Source organism: Bubalus kerabau, chromosome 8 (genome assembly GCF_029407905.1).
Source record: "Bubalus kerabau isolate K-KA32 ecotype Philippines breed swamp buffalo chromosome 8, PCC_UOA_SB_1v2, whole genome shotgun sequence".
Classification (NCBI taxonomy): Eukaryota; Metazoa; Chordata; class Mammalia; order Artiodactyla; family Bovidae; genus Bubalus; species Bubalus kerabau.
Genome location: NC_073631.1, coordinates 16,297,298 through 16,320,911, shown reverse-complemented (window position 1 = coordinate 16,320,911; position 23,614 = coordinate 16,297,298). Strand labels below are relative to the sequence as shown.

General features: G+C 43.9%; 1 protein-coding gene across 10 annotated transcripts in view; it reads left to right on the top strand.

Annotated features, from left to right (window-relative positions):
- The window catches only part of SLC25A13 (solute carrier family 25 member 13), a 228,434-nt gene extending 208,108 nt beyond the window's left edge, over positions 1-20,326 (top strand). For all 10 annotated transcript variants that reach the window (XM_055589788.1, XM_055589786.1, XM_055589795.1 and 7 more), the window contains 4 exons: positions 4,715-4,853; positions 18,576-18,734; positions 18,829-18,919; positions 19,181-20,326. In XM_055589788.1, the coding sequence (XP_055445763.1) occupies positions 4,715-4,853; positions 18,576-18,734; positions 18,829-18,919; positions 19,181-19,367 (576 nt within the window). In that variant the 3' untranslated portion in view covers positions 19,368-20,326. The remainder of the gene's footprint in view (positions 1-4,714; positions 4,854-18,575; positions 18,735-18,828; positions 18,920-19,180) is intronic.
- Positions 20,327-23,614: the final 3,288 nt, after the last annotated feature.

Here is a 23,614-nt window from a genome sequence, read left to right as displayed (position 1 = left end):
ACAAAGGAAATTCGGGGCCAGCCAGGGAATGTCTGAGGGCAGGGCTGCCTAGAGCAGGGAAATCTGTGGATTTTTCTTACGGGGAGGAACATTTAAAGATTTATTTTGGGTGGTACACCCTTTGTCATTTATTAATTTTTTAATGACCAAAGTACTTAATTTTGTGTTGTTGTGTTGCTGACGCAGGTTTTTGGGCAGCATGGAATGTTTCCCTTTATTATTAAATATAAGGTTGCCTGTTCAGAATGGGTAACGACTTAGTAAAAACTGTACGTGGGGCAAGTAGCGTTCGAGTCAAACAGGTTTATGTTTTGATGTAGGATGGGAGAAGGGGTGTTCACCACAACATGAAGGATTTATCAAGGAATCTGGGAAACATTCTCAGTGTTGGAACTTGAAAAGCCTCCCTCACGTCCGGCCTCTCTCCGTGGTGCGGGAGTAACAGGTCAGGTGTTGCCTGAGGCAGCCTTACAAATCGGCACCTGCCTTTGTGCCTAGACCTGAAGGAAGTGGTAGGGAAAGGAGACCAGGGAAATTTAATAAGTCTGTGCCTTTTTCCTCAACCCTTTTCAGAGTTAGCTTTCCTCGGGAATTGGGCTTTAACGCCTGGCGTGTGAGAGAGGCAAGGGGCACCTCATGGGTAGGGAGAAGCCATGGGCTGCCAAGAGATGCCCGAGCAGGTGCCGAGAGAGGCAGGGACCACAGACCTCCTCGTCCCCACCGGCCCTCACATTTGCACTGGATTTGATACTTTACCTGGGACTTTAATAATTATTTCCTTGTGGATTCCCAAACCCCTGTTCCCCTGCCTGCCCCAAAGCAGGCAACCTTTGGTCGCCCTTTTTGGTAGAAGTGGAAGATTTCGCCTTTAACTTTCCTCCATGCTCCTCTATCGCCTGGCCATATAGCCCCAGGAGATGGTACATCTGTTAGGCCCCAGGGCCCCTTCATAACTCAATGGAAAGTAGAGTTTTTAAAGGTTTTCATTTGTGGACAAGACATCCCTGCTTCTATGGAGCAGAGATGGTGGCTGTTCCACAAAATATCTTTATTCTTCCACTCTTCTCTTCTCTTCCTTTTTTTTTTTTTTTTTTCAGATCATCAGAAACCTAAAACCTCTTACAGGGTCTCACCTTGGCTCCAGCACGTGTAACTTATCTGACCACATGGTTGATCCCTGGTAGAAAAAGAGATAACAAATTCCCGACCATTTTTTCCTTTCGTGTTTCACAGTATAGCTCCGCCTTTTCCTCCGATGGGTTTTGTTTGTTCATTGTGTTTTGATCAAGTCATTTTTCTTCTTAGTCATCTGGAACTGTTTTCAAACATCTCTTAAAGCACACTATACCTCTTGTTAGTCTCTTGTTCTCACAGTGATACATGGCTTATTGCCATGATTTCAGGAAGGCAGAGTTCCTTCTCGGGAAAACCCAGCTGCTTCTTCACTTCGCCTTACTCTTCTGTGTCAGAGTAAGGGATGTTTCTAATTTCAGATGACATATTGGTGTATCCCAAGCCTCTCATTTCTCCCTTTAGTTGTGGTGTTTTCTATGGGAGTTGGCAAAGCCAAATCCGTGTCACCAGGAATGTGTCTTAGGCCCTAACAGCCAAGGCGTTTGTTGTTTTCTAAATTAAATCAGATGTAGTTTCTGGCTCCCAGTTGTTTGCACTCTGAAGTAGGCAGCAGTGATCCAGGCAGACAGAAGAGCATGAAGCGATCTCAGGATAGCGTCAAGGAGGTGTAGACAGTGTGATGTGTGCGTGCTCAGTCGTGTCTGACTCCGCAACCCCATGGACAGGCCCCTCTGTCCATGGGATTCTCCAGGCAAGAATACTGGAGTAGGTTGCCATTTTTTCCTCCAGGGAATCTTCCTGACCCAGGGATTGAACCCGCGTCCCTTGAGTCTCCTGCATTGGCAGATGGGTTCTTTACCACCTTGCCCCTGGGAAGGCCAGACAGTGTGGAGCCGTGTGGAATCCACTCCTTGTCTGTTTTCTACTTACTTTGAAAGAGTGGTGTTTGGGTTTAAATGAATGAAGAGGAGGTATGTAAGAGCTCGATGTGCCTAGCTTAACCGTCATCAAAGAAGATGCAGAGTTATAGGTGTGCCTTGATTGGTCAGATGAATGAGGCTTTCACTGAGAGGAATCAGGCTGCCCAGGAGAGGAACATGGGACAGGGAAGCCATTGCAAAGCCTTGACAAAGGTGAGAATACTGGGCCTAATCCACGGGACAGCCAAAACCATGGTGACGGTGGAGTTTTTGAACCAGCGTATAGAAACGAAATTTAGGCGTTTTGGCTAAGGCTATGTTAGAGCATATCACCCCTCACTTGCCCACAGAAAAGAAAACCAGATAGCATGAGTTGAAGGAGAAGAAAAGGTGTAAATGAACCACAGAAACATGATCCCAGATGTGGAATGGTTGTTACTATTACTTTTGAAGGTGGTGCTCCAAAACATATATAGTAGTTGCACTGTTTATCAATTGTTAATATTCTCCTGTATTGTCTGAGATCAGCACTTAATACTTTATAATCGGAGAGGAAAATATGTTAAAGGGAAAATATTACCAGTAGTATTACCAGAGCATATAGACTAGAGTGCTACAGATGCAAAGATTCGGGAGATGAGGTCAATAGTTAAAAACTAATAGATTAGTAAAAAGCAAGCTTTGTGTGAGGAGGAGTGACATTGCTCTAAACAATTACTCCAAAGTGACTTGTTTAGGAAGTCCGTAAAATGGCACTGTTTCGTTTTGCTTTTTTTTAACCATACAGAGGGAGTCAAACATGAAGAAGTTTTAACTGATCTTAATTTGAGATGGTCGTTTGGTATCTAATTTGAATGTCTCCTGGACAGACTCTGCTTGTGAGCAAATAGGGAAGAGAACTTACAGGCAGGTTTGGAGGCAAAATAGGGAAGAGGAAGTGAAAATAGACAAACCAATGAGTAACAATATTACCCCTACACAGGAACTCCCCAGATTATAATCTTTAAAAAAACAAATCGTTAGGAAAGGATTGAATGCTGCATGGATACTGGTGTTACCCTGTACTTTTTCCTCTTGAAAAACCGGGCGAGATGGCAAAAACGCGAGCATCCTGCATTTTGGACCCGTCTCTGGCACTGCCTCCAAGCAAGTCCCTTGAGCAAGTCAACAGCAAGGCCCTTAATAAATATGCAGTTGATAGGTTAACTGTCCTGGGCTGATTTTGCACATGTATAAAATAAGGAATTTGGCTCTGATGAATGCTGTGGTTCTTCTTTTCAGTTAGTCATTTAACAGGTTGGGGTTAACAGAAGTGTGGGCTGATTGGCCACATGTGATAGAGCTATGTCCTTTATTTATTTATTTAGAATATCTGTACTCACAGTGGGCAGAGGCAGCTTATTAACACATCCATGGGTGAGTTGGTTGAAGAACAGCCAACATGACAGAATCCAGATTCCAAGCATTTGTTCCACTTGGAAGGATGGGCCAAACCAGGATGAAGTTTAATAGGATTAAACATAAAGCCCTGCTTATGTTACTTGTTTAGGGCAATCAATTAAGTTACAGTAGACCTATGTTAATAGCAGTTCCTATGAAAAAGACTAAGGGTTTTATTACCCACAACCTCAGTATGAGTCGGGAGTGTAATTCGGATGTCAGAGAAGGAAAGGCTACGATAACAGATGTGTAGTGTTAAGGAGCTTTGACAGATTGAAGCCTGGCATCAGGCTAATAGCCGAGATCCAACATCACTAGACCTCAATAAATGTCACTGGGCTTGGCTAGATTTGTGGAATCGAATGGATTCATTCCTGTCTTTGAAGAATCTCTCAATTTGGTGAAAATTTTTAGGTATTAGAAATCTGTGAAAGAAATGGTGTTGAAAAGGGGGGCTTCTTTCCTATTTAGCCTACCTAAAACACATTATATGTCTTGCAGTTTTTGGTAGAATTTTATATCATATTTCTGGGCATGCATCAATTTTCAAGGCCTCCCCATAGCATTCTTTTGGCACCAGAAATGATCTGGTGAAGACCTTGCCTTAGCTGCTAATTGTTCTACACAGAGCTCTTAAATGTACAGGAATTATTATAAACATTTTAAGGTTTTAGTACAGGCATTTATCAACGTTTCATAGACCCTGGAGAGTAGGGTAAGTACATGAATAAATTGGGGGATCCATGAACCCCTTGAAAAGGTATATAATTTTTTACATATGTGTAATTTTTTCTGGGAAAAAATCCAACATTTTCATGAGAGTCTCAAAAACAATACAAAAAACAACCCCCTTGCCCTGCCACCTCTATAATTTGCCCACTTCCAGGTGTATAACGAAGAGGCATCTTGATTGTTGATGCCTACCTTCTGAGAACAAATCCTCCTTGAAATGCCAGTGACCTGCCATCAGTTAGGGATTTAAAAGGATGTTGCAGGCAGAGTTCCAAAACAGTTTTCAAAATCTTACCATGAGAATAAGGAAGAACTCTCCCTTCTTGCTCATACCATGCAATAAAATGCTTTATTTTAAATTACAAAATTCTGACTTATTACTTGCAGAATCCGGGTTATATATACTTTTTTCCATTCCCCTTTCAGCTTGTAAGTACACATTTGGTCTTCTCCAGGAATATTTTGTTCTGAGGGAAGTTCCAAAGAAGCTTGATCTTCTCAATGGGATATGTGTTTCATGTGGTTTCTCTTCCTTTTCAAACACACAGGGTGCCAAGGCTTGCTTTCTGCGGGACATTCCTTTCTCAGCCATCTACTTCCCGTGCTACGCTCATGTGAAGGCAGGCCTTGCAAATGAAGATGGGCAGATTAGCCCTGGAAGCCTGCTCTTAGCTGGCGCCATAGCTGGTGAGTGTCCTTGGAGCTCTGCTCCCACCCATGCCCCTGCACCCGGGTCTTTGCTTAGTTACTGATGTGAGATGGCCAGAGATTGCTTTGAAGAGCTCCTGAAAAGAAAGGGAAAGAAATGAATCTTACTTCTGGCAGATCTGGCTGTTAGACAAGCTTAATTCGTTAACTACCTCCCCGCCTACCACCACCAAAAAAAAAGGGGGGGGTGCTCTTAACGAGATTGGTGCATTTTGTAACATTGTCAGATTCCAATTCAAGCTCATGTCCTTTCGTAGTTTCATTTACTAGTGTAAGAACAAGAACTATTCCGTCAGACTCTTTTTTTTAAATGTTAATGTGAGAGAAAGTGAAGTCACTCAGTCGTGTCCAACTCTTTGTGACCCCATGGACTGTAGCCCACCAGGCTCCTCCATCCATGGAATTTTCCAGGCAAGAGTACTGGAGTGGGTTGCTGTTTCCTTCTCCAGGGGATCTTCCCAACCCAGGGGTTGAACCCAGCTCTCCCACCTTGTGGGCAGACACTTTACCGTCTGAGCCACCAGGGAATCCCTTAAATGTTAATTCTTGAGCCCTAAAAGTGTCTAACCGAAGTAATACATAAAAGCTCGTCCAGGAAATTTAAGCAATAGTTATTCTCATGGAGAAAAAAGAAATGTAGTGGAACTGGAAGCTGCTTGGGTCCGATTCCAGCTAGCTGTGTAAGGTTATAAGACTGGAGTGCGTGCATGTACTGAATCTCAGCGAGAAGTGACTGTCTTCTCTAGTGCTACGGTGCAAGTATGAAGGAAGAAAACAGATGCGGAAGTTGCCTTTTCCATTCCCAATGTAAATCCCTTGAGGAAATCTGGTTATAGCCCCAACAGGAATGACTGTGCTCTTTGAGGCGGCTCCTTGTTTAGAGACCCCAAGGGTAGAACAATCTGGATTATCTCCCCGGGCGGTGACAAGCAGGTAATGAGCTAACAGACCTTGAGGCAGTCATGGGGTGCCTGGCTTCCGAGTTTCCACACAGGGAGTGCTCTCCTCAGACGTGTGGCTTGCCTCTCTGGAGACCTACCCCCTGCTTTGAGAAACTTTCTCCGGTCTTGTGAGCCCCTGTGTCCTGCCTGTAGCCTGAGGAGCCCTGGAGGCAGGAACCCCTGGAACTACTCTTTAAATTCCTACTATTCTATTGGGTGCTGTGCTCAGTCATGTCCATCTTGAACCCAGGTCTCCTGCTTTGCAGGCAGATTCTTTACCATCTGAGCCACAAGCTCATGAAGCGAAGGTGTTAGTTGCTCAGCTGTGTCTGACTCTTCACGACCCCTTGGGCTACAGCCCACCAGGCTCTTCTGTCCACAGGATTCTCCAGGCAAGAATACTGGAGTGGGTTGCCATTTCCTTCTCCAGGGGATCTTCCTGACCCAGGGATCAAACCCGGGTCTCCTACATTTCAGGCAGATTCTTTACCATCTGAGTCACCAGTTCAGTTCAGTTCAGTGGCTCAGTCGTGTCCGACTCTTTGTGACCCCATGAATCGCAGCACGCCAGGCCTCCCTGTCCATCACTAACTCCCAGAGTTCACTCAGACTCACGTCCATCGAGTCAGTGATGCCGTCCAGGCATCTCATCCTCTGTCGTCCCCTTCTCCTCCTGCCCCCAATCCCTCCCAGCATCAGGGTCTTTTCCAATGAGTCAACTCTTCACATGAGATGGCCAAAGTACTGGAGTTTCAGCTTTAGCATCCTTCCTTCCAAATAAATCCCAGGGCTGATCGCCTTCAGAATGGACTGGTTGGATCTCCTTGCAGTCCAAGGGACTCTCAAGAGTCTTCTCCAGCACCACAGTTCAAAGCAGTCAATTCTTCAGCACTCAGTTTTCTTCACAGTCCAACTCTCACATCCATACATGACCACTGGAAAAACCATAGCCTTGACTAGACGGACCTTTGTCGGCAAGGTAATGTCTCTGCTTTTCAATATGCTATCTAGGCTGGTCATAACTTCCAAGGAGTAAGCGTCTTTTAATTTCATGGCTGCAGTCACCATCTGCAGTGATTTTGGAGCCCCAAAAAATAAAGTCTGACACGGTTTCCACTGTTTCCCATGAAGTGATGGGACCAGATGCCATGATCATTGTTTTCTGAATGTTGAGTTTTAAGCCAACTTTTTCACTCTCCTCTATCACCTTCAAGAGGCTTTTTATTTTTAGTTCCTCTTCACTTTCTGCCATAAGGGTGGTGTCATCTGCATATCTGAGGTTATTGATATTTCTCCCGGCAATCTTGATTCCAGCTTGTGCTTCTTCCAGCCCAGCATTTCTCATGATGTACTCTGCATATATGTTAAATAAGCAGGGTGACGAAGCCTTAAATTCTTGGTTAATCGTTTTTCTTCAAAGGTGGTGATGTTACTGTATGAGGCAGGGTTGTCCTTACCTGGCAGCTCAGGAAGCCTTATTATATGAATCCACAGTGAGATTACTCTACCTACATCAGAAAATCATGATTTTATAACTAGAGCATAGAATTCCCAGTTTTAATGCCTGTTTGGCCATTGACTCACTGTTTCCTTTATATGTCGTTTACAGATGTATAAATGATAATGTTTTGAGCCCAAAGGTTATAATACCATTTATTTCAAATCACTTACCAAAATAAGTGAGAAATTTACCAGCTTACCAGTAGGACCTACTGGGGAAAAGTAGCATACCACTTAGAATCCACCTGCCAGTGTAGGAGCCATGGGTTCAATCCCTGCATTGGGAAGATCCCCTGGAGAAGAAAGTGGCACCCCACTCCAGTATTCTTGCCTGGAAAATCCCATGGATAGAGGAGCCTGGAGGGCTACAGTCCATGGGGTCGCCAAAGAGTGGGACACGATTTAGAGACTAAACAACAACAACTCCATTATTCTATGAACCTAAGATAATCATCATTTAACATTTTTGCTGATTTCTGCCCCTTGGGTGGTTTTTAACAGGGCTGTGATCACACTGTGGGTATGTTATTCACTCACTATCATTTCTGAAGCATTGGTCACCATCATGGCAAAATGAAAGACGGCAGGTGCTGTGGGCTCAGGCTATCTAGGTTCAAATTCCAGTTTCCCCACTGAAAGCTATGTGACCCGAATGAGTTACTTAATGTCTCTCTGTTTGTTTCTCCACCTATGGATGGAGCTATGAATAGTCTTAGTCTCATAAGACTATTATGAAGATCAAGTGAATTAATAGGTACAAAGATCCAGGAAAGAACCTGGGACATAATAAGTATTTTTATTATTTTTTTCTTTTTTTCTAATACGTATTTTTGAATGTTCAGTACTAGTATTAATTTTCTTAATTTAAAACTTTGTAAATGAAATTTTTAATTGCCGCATGCTTACATCATCGTCAATCTTAGATGATAAACTTTTTTTCAGAAAAAATGTAAATACATAATATTGTTAAACATCTTTGTGCATAAGACTTTTCTCCCTGTTTTAGATCATTTCTTTGGGAGACATAAATTCTCTGAAATGAGTTTGCTGGTGAAAATATATATATATATATATATATATATATATATATATATATATATATATATATTATTTAAAGGCATACTAGTTTATATCTCCATGCTGCTATTATTTTAGCCCTCTAACCATCCTATCATCTTTCAGAGTTGTTCTCCAGATACCATCTATATTAGTTATTGGTTGCCACATAACACATTATGCCAAAACTTACCAGCTTAAAACAACAAATATTTATTATGCCAGGATCTGTGGGTCAGGAGCAGCTTCTGTGGGTGCCCTCTAGCTCAAGTCTGTTGTGGGGATGTCAGCCAGGGCTCCGGAAGGCCTGGCCGGGGTGGAGGAAGCATTTTCAGGATGGCTCGATCACATGGCGTTGGCTGGTCCATTGATTCCTTGCCACATGGCCGCTCTGTGGCTCCTTGGGTGTCCTCATGCCACGGCCGCTGGCTTCCCCCAGAGCAAGATGAGGGAGGGGTAGGAGAGAAGAAGAGAAAGCAGAAGTTGCAGTGTCTTTATGAACAGTCGCACCCCTTCATTTCCACACTGTCCCATTGGTCATTCTGATCAGCCTCTGTAATGTCACAGAGACAACAGAGAGGCAGAGGTCAGAACATCAGGAGGGGAAGACCACTGAGGCCCATTTGGGAGCGAGCTGCACTGTGACCATGGAAGGATTCCTTCCATCTTACTGTCCACCTCCCCTTCCCTGTAAGACAGGGTGATATGTAAGACAGAGGTCGTCATTGGTTTTTTTCTCAAAAGAACAGATCAGCCACAAAGCTTGATGATCTTGAATATTCCACAAGTCTGTATCAACTGTGTAAGGAGAACTGAGCTACTTCCTTAATTTCATAACAAATATCAGAAGCCATGGCAAATGTCATCAAGCTTTGTGGCTGATCTGTCCTTTCGAGAAAAAAACCAGTGACAACCTCTGTCTTACATATCACCCTGTCTTACAGGGAAGGGGAGGTGGACAGTAAGATGGAAGGAATCCATCCATGGTCACAGTGCAGCTCGCTCCTAAATGGGCCTCAGTGGTCTTCCCCTCCTGATGTTCTGACCTCTGCCTCTCTGTCTTTGTTGGACAGTCTCATTAAAATTAAGAAGGTTTTGGTTACCCTGTTTTTGAGCCTTGTTTTGGAGGTGCCAGTCAATACGGAAAACGTGAAAGGGAAGTAACAGTCATAAGTATTAGAAGAAATGAGTCTGTCATTATTTGAAAATGATTATTTACCTGAAAATCCAAATTAAAATACCTAAAAATGAATCAGGAGAGGACATGTTGATGGGGTGCATAGTCACAAAGCCCGGGGAGGGAGTAGGTAGGTTCCAAGGCCAAAGTGATCTTTGTTATCATTAAGAGAAAGGAGGGAATCTGATCTCAAAATAAGCTGTAAGGAATAGTAATTGACCACTAACTTATTTATTATGAGAAATGTCTCAGTACTATTTTTATGTGACAGAATAAACATTTTTATACAAAATATAATTTTTATATTTTATACTTCAGTTGATCTCTTATACAGGCTACATATATTTTTTGTTGGACAATGCTATTATACATAAGATCCATCTGGGTTCAGTGAATATGATTTTCCCCTTTTATGTTTTGACAGGAATTTTAGTTATTCAGTAAGTATTACCTGACTTTCTCCAAAAAATTTGATTTGATTTAAAGTTAGGTTGCTTTAGTAATATGCAACTTTTTAACATAACAGCTGGTTGTCAGTATCTTAAAATGTAGAGAATATTACAGTTTTTTGGGTCTGTGTATATCTGGTTATTGGAGAAGGCAGTGGCACCCCACTCCAGTACTCTTGCCTGGAAAATCCATGGACAGAGGAGCCTGGTAGGCTGCAGTCCGTGGGGTTGCTAAGAGTTGGACACAACTGAGCGACTTCACTTTCACTTTCTCTTTCATGCATTGGAGAAGGAAATGGCAATCCACTCCAGTGTTCTTGCCTGGAGAATCCCAGGACGGCGGAGCCTGGTGGGCTGCCGTCTATGGGGTCACACAGAGTCGGACACAACTGAAGCGACTTAGCATATCTGGTTATAAACTTGGAAGATCTTTAAATACTGGGAACATCTCTATTAAATCACAGGATTGGGTTAAGACTAACGGATGTTTGAATTTATGTTCATTAGCCAAAGTGCTTCACGTGTCAGAAGGTGAGGGTTGATGCCAGGGACCTGAAATTAAGGAACCAAGGTCTAATTCACTCTAATTAAGTGTTGCTTTTTTGATTAAAGAAGGGCATTTCAAAGTGCTTTATGGATAATATCAAATGAAGGATATCTAATACTTATCAAATATTACAGAGCAGCTCATCCCAGAGGGTCTTAATTTCAGAGTGGTGAGGTAGAGGAACAAGTCAGACTGCAGTGATGGTCCTGTGATCGTTGAATTAATTAGTTTAAGTAGCAATTCAGAAATATCTTTAACAGCTGTTGAAAGTACAGATACGGGAGAGTTATGAGTGTGACTGATCATGATGCTTTCACAAATGTATTAGAAGAATTGAGTTAGGAGAAAAGTACCATTGGCACATAATTATATAAAATATAGCAATTTTTAAATTATGTAGACATAGAGCTTAGGATAATTTAAAGCAATTCTTAGATCCTTAAAAAAAAAAAACAAGTAGTAGAGAAGGTGGATAAAGGTAATGGACTGAGCATGTTCATCCATCTTGCCTCGCAGATACCTTAAAATGTTAGAAAATAATTTCTATAAATCCTTATTAGTACCAGCCTTCAGAAGACAGCCAATCCAAACTTGAAATGACAAAAAAAAAATGCCATAGCCCAAAACACAGGCAGGAGAAGCTGCTTTATTAATGTTCAGATCAGTTCAGTTCAGTCGCTCAGTCATGTCCGACTCTTTGCGACCCCATGGACTGCAGCACACTAGGCTTCCCTGTCCATCACCAACTCCTGGAGTTGACAAACTCATGTCCATTGAGTCGGTGATGCCGTCCAACCATCTCATCCTCTGTTGTCCCTTTCTCCTCCTGCCTTCAATCTTTCCCAGCATCAGGGTCTCTTCAAATGAGTCGGTTCTTCACATCAAGTAGCCAAAGTATTGGAGTTTCAGCTTCAACATCAGTCCTTCCAATGAATATTCAGGACTGATCTCCTTTAGGATGGGCTGGTTGGATCTCCTTGCAGTCCAAGGGACTCTCAAGAGTCTTCTGCAACACCCCAGTTCAAAAGCATCAATTTTTTAGTGCTCAGCTTTCTTTATAGTCCACTTCTCACATCCATACATGACAACTGGAAAAACCATAACTTTGACTAGATGGAACTTTGTTAGCAAAGTAATATCTCTGCTTTTTAATATGCTGTCTAGGTTGGTTATAACTTTTCTTCCAAGGAGCAAGTGTCTTTTAATTTCATGGCTGCAGTCACCATCTGCAGTGATTTTGGAGCCCAGAAAATAAAGTCTGTCACTGTTTCCATTGAATTGTTTCCAGTCTGATTTGGAACAGACTGGTTCCAATCGGGAAAGGAGACATCAAGGCTGTGTACTGTCACCCTGCTTATTTAACTTATATGAAGAGTACATCATGAGAAATGCTGGGCTAGATGAAGCACAAGCTGGAATCCAGATTGCCGGGAGAAATATCAATAACTTCAAATATGCAGATGACACCACCCTTATGGCAGAAAGCAAAGAAGTAAAGAGCCTGTTGATGAAAGTGAAAGAAGAGAGTGAAAAAGTTGGTTTAAAACTCAACATTCAGAAAACGAAGATCATGGCATCTGGTCCCATCACTTCATGGCAAATAGATGGGGAAACTGGAAACAGTGACAGACTTTATTTTGGGGGGCTCCAACATCACTGCAGATGGTGACTGCAGCCATGAAATTAAAAGACACTTGCTCCTTGGAAGAAAAGTTATGACCAACCTAGACAGCATATTAAAAAACAGAGACATTACTTTGCTGATAAAGGTCCATCTAGTCAAAGCTATGGTTTTTCCAGTAGTCAGTCATGTATGGATGTGAGAGTTGGACTGTGAAGAAAGCTGAGCACTGAAGAACTGATGCTTTTGAACTGTGGTGTTGGAGAAGACTCTTGAGAGTCCCTTGGACAGCAAGGAGATCCAACCAGCCCATCCTAAAGGAGATCAGTCCTGAATATTCATTGGAAGGACTGATGTTGAAGCTGAAACTCCAATACTTTGGCCACCTGATGTGAAGAACTGACTCATTTGAAAAGACCCTGATGCTGGGAAAGATTGAAGGCAGGAGGAGAAAGGGATGACAGAGGATGAGATGGTTGGATGTCATCACTGGCTCAATAGACATGAGTCTGAGTAAACCCCGGGAGTTGGTGATGGACAGGGAAGCCTGGTGTGCTGCAGTCCATGGGGTCACAAAGAGTCAGAAACAGCAAGTGACCTGAACTGTTTCCCCATCTATTTGACATGAAGTGATGGGACCAGTTGCCATGATCTTAGTTTTCTGAATGTTGAGTTTTAAGCCAACTTTTTCACTCTCCTCTTTCACTTTCATCAAAAGGCTCTTTAGTTCTTCTTCACTTTCTGCCATAATGCAAAGTGTCATCTGCATAACTGAGGTTATTGATATTTCTCCGGGCAGTCTTGATTCCAGTTTATGCTTCGTGCAGCCCAGGATTTCTCATGATGTACTCTGCATATAAATTAAATAAGCAAGGTAAAAATACACAGCCTTGACGTACTCCTTCCCAATTTGGAACCAGTCTGTTGTTCCGTGTCCAGTTCTAACTGTTGCTTTCTGACCTGCATACAGATTTCTCAGGAGGCAGGTCAGGTGGTCTGGTGTTCCCATCTCTTTAAGAATTTTCCACAGTTTGTTGCGATCCACACAGTCAAAGGCTTTGGCATAGTCAATAAAGCAGAAGTAGATGTTTTTCTGGAACTCGCTCACTTTTTCAGTGATCCAACAGATGTTGGCAATTGATCTCTGGTTCGTCTGCCTTTTCTAAATCTGGCTTGAACATCTGGAAGTTCACGGTTCATGTACTGTTGAAGCCTAGCTTGGAGAATTTTGAGCATTACTTTGCTAGTGTGTGAGATGAGTGCAATTGTGCGGTAGTTTGAACATTGTTTGGCATTACCTTTCTTTGGGATTGGAATGAGAACTGACCTTTTCCAGTCCTATGGCCATTGCTGAGTTTTCCAAATTTGCTGGCTTATTGAGTGCAGCACTTTCACAGCATCATCTTTTAGGATTTGAAATAACTCAACTGGAATTCCATCTCCTCCACTAGTTTTGTTCGTAGTGATGCTTCCTAAGGCCCACTTGACTGCATTCCAGGATGTCTGGCTCTAGGTGAGTGATCACACCATCGTGGTTATCTGGGTCATGAAGCTCTTTTTTGTACAGTTCTTCTGTGTATTCTTGCCACCTGTTCTTAATATCTTCTGCTTCTGTTAGGTCCATGCCATTTCTGTCCTTTATTGTCAGATCAGAACCAGATAATTTGAACCTCCAAGTGAACAATGGATAAAATGCCTGGAGTGTGGGAGGGAGGTTGTAGGGTAAATGGTTAACACGAGTTAAGGAACTTCATTTACTGCGGGAAGGTCAGCTTGCTCCTCTCTCTTCTCCTTTTAATGTGAAGCTTCAGGCAATATTTGAATCCCTGCTAAAAGCCCAGAGCTGTGTTCTAAAGAAAGGAAACACTTGCTTGGAGAGGGCAATTGTAAAGAACAGAGACCAGGGCAAGGTTTATGGTAATTCCAGACCTTTACCAAAGTCGCAGAGGGGGGGGGAAATGAACTAATGGCAGCCCTTCCAAAGAAGGGTAGGAAATAATTCCTTCTACGTCCAACGTGAAGCATCCCACGTGGCAGGATTTGGAAGGTCCCTGCCCTGTAGGCCTATCTTTAACTCCTGTCCAGTTGCCAGGCCTCACCCATTTCACAAAACCTCTGTCACCAGCCCTGTGTGTGAGGCTGACCCGGGTGCAGCGGGAGCCGTCCACAGCACTCATCAGCCTGGCCTTTGAACTTGAATGCCAGTAGACAGCCAGGGGTCCTCAGACAAGAAGGCGCAATAAGCTAAGTATATAAAAGAATGACAGAGCAAACAGGCCGTTCAGGGAACAGAGCAGAACTTTTAAGAACTATAATTAAGGTCCTCAGATTTGAAAGAAACAACCAGTCAGGAAGCTTTCTCGAAAGTTAATGAAAAGATGGCTAGAATTAAAAGTCCATAGAAAAACACCAGATTTGACACATGGGAAATAAAGGCATGGGAGAAAACAAACAAAACCCTCTAGAATATGGATCACAAATGGGGCTTCCCAGGTGTCTCACTGGTGAAGAATCCGCCTGCAGTGCCAGAGATGTGGGTTCCATCCCTGGGTCAGGAAGATCCCCTGGAGCAGGAAATGGCTACCCACTGCAGTATGCTTGCCTGGGAAATCCCATGGACAGAAAGAGCCTGGTGTGCTATGGTCCTTGGGGTCGCAAAGAGTTGGACATGACTGAGCAACTGTACATGGATCACAAGTACAGAGATGAGAAATAACAGAAGATTTAAGAGAGATGTAAGATGAGCCCAGGAGGTCTAACATCTGTTTAGTAGGACTTGCCCAGGGAGAAGGATAAGGAAAAGAGGACAGAAAACAAGCCAGTAATGGAAGACTGGCTGCTTGTCCATGGTGCCGGGTTCCCTCACAACCAGAGGGGAGGGCATGAACTGCAGTCTCCTTCCCAGTGGGTGCACTCACCTTCAGGAGTGGGTGCCAGTCCCAAGGTGGTCCCTCCCAGCCAGGGCTCAGGGACCCCCACAGACCTCTGGGAGGCAAAATGAATGTAAGTGAATTTAAGAAAGAGGAGAATGTGGGATGTACCAAACTGAGCAAATCAAAGTTAAACCCTAGAGTCAGTCTGAATAACTGCTCACTTTGGTTTGTGTTTTTTACCCAGGAAGGGTCACTGGGAGGCAGGCAACAGAAAGGAAGACAAAGCTGGGGTGCGGGTGAGGTGCCGGGTCCTCAACTTGCAGAGAAGACGTCAGGGCCCATCAGTTGCACACGCTGGAACTGTCACACCTGTGCAGCAAACACATTATTCAGTTGAACTGAGTCAGGAAAGGGTGAAATCAAAAGGGAAGCACCTAGAAGCAGAGAAAATAAAAACCGGAACCCCAACCCAGGATGGCCGGAATCGCCTCCAAGCCACTGCTGAATGCCTTTAGTGCCCCCAGTGAAAGCTAACGCTTTTAGCTAAGTTGTGAAAGGAAATCTAGTCATCTGAAGTTTGAGAAAACAGTGACATAGAACGATGGAAAGAGAATGGATGGAAAAATATGTACCTGGCAAATACCAACGATAAGCAAGTGTAGCAATATTAATGTCAAACTGAATGGAATTCAGGGTTTAAAATCAGCATTCAGAAGCACAGAGGCATATTTCACACTTACGTAAAATTCACCAAGGAGCCTCACTGTAGTATCAACATAATGTTGTCTTATAAAACCTCAAGTTAGAAGTATGACGATAATGTGATATTTTCTCTTTCTAAATGAAAATCTTTATGCTTTTCTTAGCAACTGATACATCTTGTAGATAATGTACATAAGGGTGCAAAGGGATTTTGGCAAACTCTTAACCTTGATTCCCAAATAAATAGCTGTTAACTTTTGTGTCCCATAAACAGAGAAGCAATTTTTTTTTTTTTTTACAAATACTAATGGAATATTTGTTAAAATTAAGGCTGACTCCCCCCAGATTTGGGTTTGTTTGTTTGTTTTTTTTTTTTTTGGTCTTATGATACCTGTTTATTGGTCTTTGCTGGGGTCTTTTTTTTTTGAGGCACAGGTTATATATAGTATTATATGTTTCATATGTACAGCATAGTGATTCACAATTTTTAAAGGTTATATTCCATTTGTAATTATTGTAAAATATTGGCTATATCCCCTGTGTTATACAATAATATGTCCTTGTACCAAAGTTGTATTTTGCCAATCATGCTTTCTTTTTGTGGTAAACAAACTTCTACTGTCTAGCTACTGGGCACCCCCTTAAAAAGTTATCATTTTTTTGATTGGCTGGAGAACATCCCTGTCATACATAGTACACGGTCCGAAGATCTCATCATGTGTCTCATCACTGAAGCATCAGGTGGGAGGTGGGTCCCGTCCCTGTTTCCTAGCCTCCTCTTGCTCTCCCATCTTTGGGATCAGAGGAAACTTGACCTCTTGATCAGCGTCATCTTATCCTTAAGCAAGCCTGAAGAAACCAGGCAAAGTTGCTTCGAGTCTTTTCCATCCCTGATCCCCCAAATCAACACATGTCCGGGAGCCAAGCTCTTCCTGGTAAATGCTGCCTTCCCAGCCTAGCTGTGGAGCAGCCTGATGTTGTTCTCCTGGTGAATTTAGCAAGTCTCCACACCAGAAATCCCGTCCACAGGGATATACTCCGCCCCTCCGCAGCCCTAGCAGCTGTCCTCCAGGGAGAGGTGGGAGCTGGTGGTGGACAGGATGAGAGTCCTGTGCAGGCTGCTTCGTTTCCAGAACCCGCCCCCACTTTACACACATGCACCCACACACCCCAATCAGTTTTGCCAGACAGCTTATTAAATATCTTACACGTTTCCCTTAGCATTCTTATTCCACTGATCAGTGTCTTTCCTCCCTGCCCTCCCCAGTACTTCTCTCTCTTTTCATAGCAAGTAGCTATTTATGAAAACTACCCTAACTGAAGGAAACTTGTTACCCATTTTATTGCTTGTGTGTCTTTCACAGTCACGCTCTGCCATGCCTGCCCACCCTTGTAAGAAGGATTTTATTACATGTCTAAAGCAGACAGCCTTGCTAAACTCTTTCTAAACCAGGAAGTGAAACAAAATTGGTGTGAACACAGTGGGTTTCTAAGCATTTTTCATGTTTCCTTCCATTATGTTGGAGGATAAATTCCTGGCTTAAAGTTAAAATAATTCCTCTAAGCTAATAGGAAATTCAGTATGACTTATCCAGTGAAGCGCTGGATATAAAGCGAGCTTTTTCACATGCAAAGATACCATGTGTTTCATAAAAACCGTTCAGATGAATGGTTGAGGAGCCTTGGGAAAGATGGAAGAGGAGAAGATACCGCTTAGCGATATAAATGCAAACGTGTACCATGCGGATTCCCCCGGGCGCGCACGCACACCCTGTAACTTTAAAGCTGTCTCTTAGAAGGATGAGATGGAGCTGTGAGCCAGACCACGTTGGTTTGGACCGAAATTCTTACAGAATTATTAAGCCTTAAAAAAAGCAAAGGAGATTTATGCATCTGCATTTGACCAATTTGGTTTGGAATAGGTTCATAATGGAAAAGTAATAAAACCATAAGAGACAGTGTCTTCTGAGTACAGTCTCGCTTTTAAAAAATCTAAACATGGGCTGCCCCAGTTTGGATAAAATGACTGTAGAAAAATTTCCCATTGGTAATTCTGGGAGGGTTTTGTTGTTGTCGTTGTTGCTGTTTTCTTTTTCATTGATTATCAGCCAGTATAAATTTTAAGATTTCTGGCAGATATTTTTTTTGGGAGATGTCAATCATAGGAAAGAGGAGTCCTAAAGTATTATCTGTGGGTGCCTCCCCCTCAGGTCACCCCCCCTTCACACATGCACACACACACACACACGCACGCACGCACACACGCACGCACACACAATGTTTGTTTAGCTATCAGTAAAGTCTTTTCTGGTGTAACCGGAGAGGTTAGGGTTTGGAGGGTGCGAGCGGTTGAATGTGTATGAGAAGGCACCTCCGCTGACTGCCAGCAGCCGCAGAGAAGCAGGAAGAGGAAACGGATAACAAGCTTCACCTCTGAAAAATCAGACCCAATAACTCTGATTTCAACAGGAAAGCAAAAAAAAAGGTAAAAAAACAACAATAACAAAAAAAAACCCCAAAATCGTTCTCCATTTGTTTTCAACCATTTGAAGTTGTGTTGATCTATAATTCCTGAGACTGTGTAAGAATATAAGCGTGACAGATGGAGGTTGGTGGTCTGGGGACGGAGAGGCGAGGCGTGTACTCCATGAGGTGTGGTGGAGCCTCCACGCCTGCGGACCAAAGTCACAGCTGCGTTTCCCAGAGGCGACAGCGAACAGGCCTTTGGCTCCATCCCAGCCTTAGCTTTCTTTCCACGGCCGGCAGTGCACGGCACAGTTGCTTTTACGCAGTGAGAGCGTGACCCAACTGCAAAGGTGTTGTCTTTTCTGGCAGGTATGCCTGCAGCCTCACTGGTGACCCCTGCTGATGTCATCAAGACACGATTACAGGTGGCTGCCCGGGCTGGCCAGACCACTTACAGCGGAGTGATAGACTGCTTTCGGAAGATCCTGCGCGAGGAAGGCCCGAAAGCTTTGTGGAAAGGAGCTGGCGGTATGGAAATAATTTGCTCTTAATGAAACCTTTGGTATCAGGCGAATTTTTAAAATCTTAACCAGTGTCTGTTACTTCCTATTCTCCCCCCAAGCTCGTGTGTTTCGGTCCTCCCCCCAGTTTGGTGTGACTTTGCTGACCTATGAGTTGCTCCAGCGATGGTTCTACGTTGATTTCGGAGGAGTGTAAGTAGCTTGCTAAACTTCAGCTGCTTCTAATCCTCTGTGGTCATCCAGAAAGGTATGTCCTTTTAGTCCCTGTGATGAAGTAGAAGAGATGTAGGAAAATACTGAAATCATGTTATCAGATTCATTTCCAAAGGGAACATACAAGTAACCAGAATTCCACAACTCCTCTATGATCCAGATGTTAGCAGTTTTTGAATGTTGCTTTTACCAAGTTAAACAAAAACCCTCAGGTTCTCACTCTATTTTCCCTTCTTGTAGGAAACCCATGGGATCAGAGCCAGTTCCTAAATCCAGGATCACCCTGCCTGCTCCCAATCCTGATCACGTTGGGGGCTACAAACTGGCAGTTGCAACATTTGCAGGGATTGAAAACAAATTTGGACTTTACCTACCTCTCTTCAAGCCATCAGCATCTACCTCACAAGCCATGGGTGGAGGCCCGTAGGAGGCCTGGCACCCACCGGGCCGTCGCAGCGTCTCTGGTGCGACTGTTGGAGAGAACACCCCATCCCAATGGAAACACTTCATCCCTGTCACTTCCATCTCCTGTTTAAATTCAAGTCGAGGCTTTTGATAAGGTGAAATCATTCCTTTTTCTGTGTGTTTTCCTAACTAGATCATTGTGAAATTATTCATAGTTATTCTTTGGGCCTCTTCTCACAAACCTGTGCTGGTACCTGACATCTCCTGGGATTTGGCCAACATTAACCTGATCTGGAGGAAGAAGCAAGTCTGAATAGGAATTAGAACCATTCTCCTCAGATTAGGACGACAGCCCAGAGGAAGCTGCTGAGAAGCAATCATGGTGCTCTGAGCAAGTGCTCCTGTGCAGGAGACTGGGTGCATCTTTATAAAAAGAGAAAAAAACACTGGAAGAAACAAAAACATTATCAGAAATAGCCAGCCTGGCTTCAGATTCTAAACACACACTAATTCTGACTCTGGATTATATTATGAAGCTTTGATGTGAAACATGTTGTTTTGTAATGAAAACCACATTGAAGATGTTTAATAATCATATTCTGTTACTGGTACCCAGGCTACCAGGGGGGAGGTCTTTGTACTTTAGAGAAAGTACTCTTGGCTCTGCACTCGACGGACGGAGAAACCCAGAGACACAGCCCCGCTCCTGGCTTGGGATGACTGCTCGTAGGAGGCACACGTGCTGACCACCGCCTGTTTCAGTAAACACTGCAGAAAAACGCGTGCCCTCCGTTACTGATACCTACCCTCGCCCCTCCCAGCCCTCCGTAGTTGGCATCCATTTGCTTTTAAAATCCACTTTATCGTGAATCATGGAAAAATACATTGTAATATGCATTTTTATTTAATTTGTGGTGCCTCGAACAATGGTCAGAAGGCTCATGTGTCTGTGAGGAAGGAAATAAACTATTTTTAAAGCTACTGAGTGTTTTTGCTCTTGTCACGTCATGTGGCAAATGACTGCAAGAGTGGTCATGACTGGACCCTCGGAGTCTCATTTTGAGGGTGGCTGGTTCACATCGGCCTCGGTTTGCCTCGCTGGTCTTGCAGGGTGCTGTGCACCCGCGTCTTCAGTATGCCAGCGTTCAGCGTAGGAGAGGCTCTTTACGTTTGCTCCCCGAGGAGGGAGGACCCTAGCAGGCTGACACTGCTCTAGTCATCCTCAGTGCTCTCTGCAGTCTCTTACTGTGAGAATCAATACCGAGTTTCACTGGAGGTCGGGCATGAAAACTGGCACAAAATGGCAATGGTGTCTTCTAATCTTCTCTGACTCTTCCTCATACCAAAACCATGGACCACTGTGTGCCCCCTGGGGTCATATTTGACCCGCACTGTGAAGACCAGGGGAAAGATGTTAGTCTTGGACAGAATTCCGGGTGCTCCTAAGGCTGCAGTTGGGCTCCTGAGTTACTTATTGTCAGTTGAGTTGGAACTTCCTATGTCTCCAAAATCTGACATTCAGAGTTACTGTTCAAAATGGGAAAGTGTAAAAACCATCTGTGAGTCTGCTTTGGTGGTGGTGTTTTTTGGGGTTTTTTTTTTGTTTTTTTTTTTTCAGTGAACAAAAGCTTTGTTATTCTCACCAGAAATAGGACAGATATATACACGGCTCCCTCACGGTTTTGGTTTGGCAAACACCAAAGAGAATCCCCTCCGTCTCCCTGAGCTTGCCCCCCTCCCCTAGTCCCTTGCTCAGTGTGACAAGCAACATTTATATTTTAATCTCCAAGACCAGTCACAAGATTCCACATACGTCATAGAAATTTAGGTGGTGGTACAGTAACACAGCACTCAAGCTTTGTTGTTTGGAATGTGGAGAAAAGTCCCCTGAGTGTAAACCCTGCCTCCTTGCCTTTCTTTTCTTCAACTGTTTGAAATTTTATGGAAGATCAGATTTTCCAGGTATAAATACTGACCCAGATCTCAAGACACGGTACACTGCCCTGCTTGCTGCTTTTTTGTTTTAATATTTGCTTATTTATTTGACTGCTCTGGGGTCTTAGTTGCAGCATGTGGGATCTAGTTCCCTGACCAGGGATCGAACCTGGGCCCCCTGCATTGGGAGCTCAGAGCCTTAGCCACTGGACCACCAGGGAAGTCCTCCTGCTTGCTTCTTTAAGAGGTGTTGCATCTGTGGGAGAGCGTCTTGGCTTCCCTTAGTCCTACCTGGAGCTGAGAATGATGCTCTTTAGTAAAGGAGAAAGCAGAGAGGTACCAGGAAGCCAAGGAGATAGGCCCACATGACTGTGTTTCTTTAAAATCCTTGGCTTAGTCTGTTCCGGGGTAGGCGGTGACTGGAGACACGCAGGAGGCCCCATTTCCTTCTGAGTTGTGCTCAGTGGGTGGTGGGACTGTGACATCCTTGAATAGGACTGCAATCACCGTGCGGTGAAAACCACGTCAAATTTGTTCTGGGTTTTCCTTCTTCCTGAAGTGACAGCACAATACTCAGCAGCGCTGTGGCCGCCGTTTCTGCAGTGGCTCTTTTCCTGCTCCTCGCCAAGGGACTGAAAGCTGAGCAATGCCCACCCAAGGGGGCCAGCCTCCCCCTGCCCCGCCAGCCCTGGAGTCTCTCCCTCTGCCCCTGTCCACTCCTGATTGCTTGAGGGGGAGCGGGGGAGAGGCCTGACTTTTGTGTAGCAACTTTTTTTCTAGGAGGGGAAAAAATGTGGAGCTGACCACAGAATGAACACGCTGATTCTTGGGTTCCAGCCGTGGCTGGTTTCTTGAGGCTGGGTGGCAAGATGTCGCCAAGCTCATGCTACACCTCATAACCCACAACCATTCGCTGTGCTCCCTGGGGTTGCCTTAATCCCAAGCAGCCGGGGTTGCACAGGGGAACATAAGAATCCTGGCACAGAAAGGAGTCATTTAAAATGCTTATTGCATTTCAAGCTTCAGTTTTTACTTAGTGAAAATATTTACCATTGCTGGAAAACAATGTTTAAAATTTTGTTGCTTCTACGTTGTTTAATGGTGTGGCCGATGTAAACCTCAGGATGCTTACATTTTGACAGTCTTCTGGAAATGTTTAACAGCACATAACTCAGTGAGCAGGGAATAAAAACTGGGAACAAATTGTCCTTGAAACTTTGTAACCTCCCCCCAGACTAGGTATTCCACAAGGCACGCTGGAATTCTTCAGGTAGAGACAGGGAAATCTCCGGACAATGGAATTTGGTGTCTTGTAGCCCCATTTAGCAACCTTGTAGATAAACCCTAAGAGTCATCATGTGCCTTTTACCGCAGAAGCCATCCTTGTGGGGATGAATTTGTATCTTTGCCACTGAGCGAAATCCCATTTTCAGTTCAGGGTCATCAAACGCTTTCAGGATGGGGATTTTTCCAAAGATTTTTAAAAAGACACATTCCCTGGTGAGAGCAGTGAAATGTTCTTTCCACAAATGGTACTGCCCTCAAAGTGTTAGTCACGCCAGGCTCCTCTGTCCACAGGATTCTCCAGGCAAGAGTACTGCAGTGGGTAGCTGTTCCCTTCTCCTGGGGATCTTCCTGACCCAGGGACCGAACCCCGGTTTCCTGCACTGGAGGCAGATTGTTTACTATCTGAGCCACTAGGGAAGCCCCTTGTGGGGGCGGGGAGGGAGGTGCCTTTGTTTTACCTTCTGGGAACAACCCAACCCTCACCAAAGAGTTCTGTTTTCCATGTTATGAGGGCCACGGGTGGGGGGTCGGGGGCATGGGGGTGCACGTTTTAAGATCTGAGGCAGAAAAGAGCATTGTCACTTGTTTCTTTAAAACAGTGGAAGTCTTTAACCTGAAAGCCCAGATTGGGCTCCATGAGAAAAGTGTGCTTGTGATGCTACTTCCATGGTGCCTGGAGCTCTGAGTAGGCTCTTTTCATTTGGATGGACGGATGAATAGATGGATGGATGGATGGGTTTCGATAATTTTTTTTTCCAATCAGTAATCTCTATCATTTTCCCACTTTATAGGCCTTTTCAGTAGTGTTTTTAGTGGCTGGAGTTAAAACCATAACTTAAAACAACCCTATTCTGATGTATTCCTCAGTTACTTTAGAAGTCGTAAGTACATCTTTTATTAAAGCAACTACAGCTATGTAAATTGGTTTTAATTCACTGGTTACTCTGAGTCATCAGGAACTTTCATGTAAACTATATGATCTTTAAATTTCCTGGTCATGGTTAAAAACATAGACTTAAAAAATCATCCTTTTGAGGTTAGGGGTAC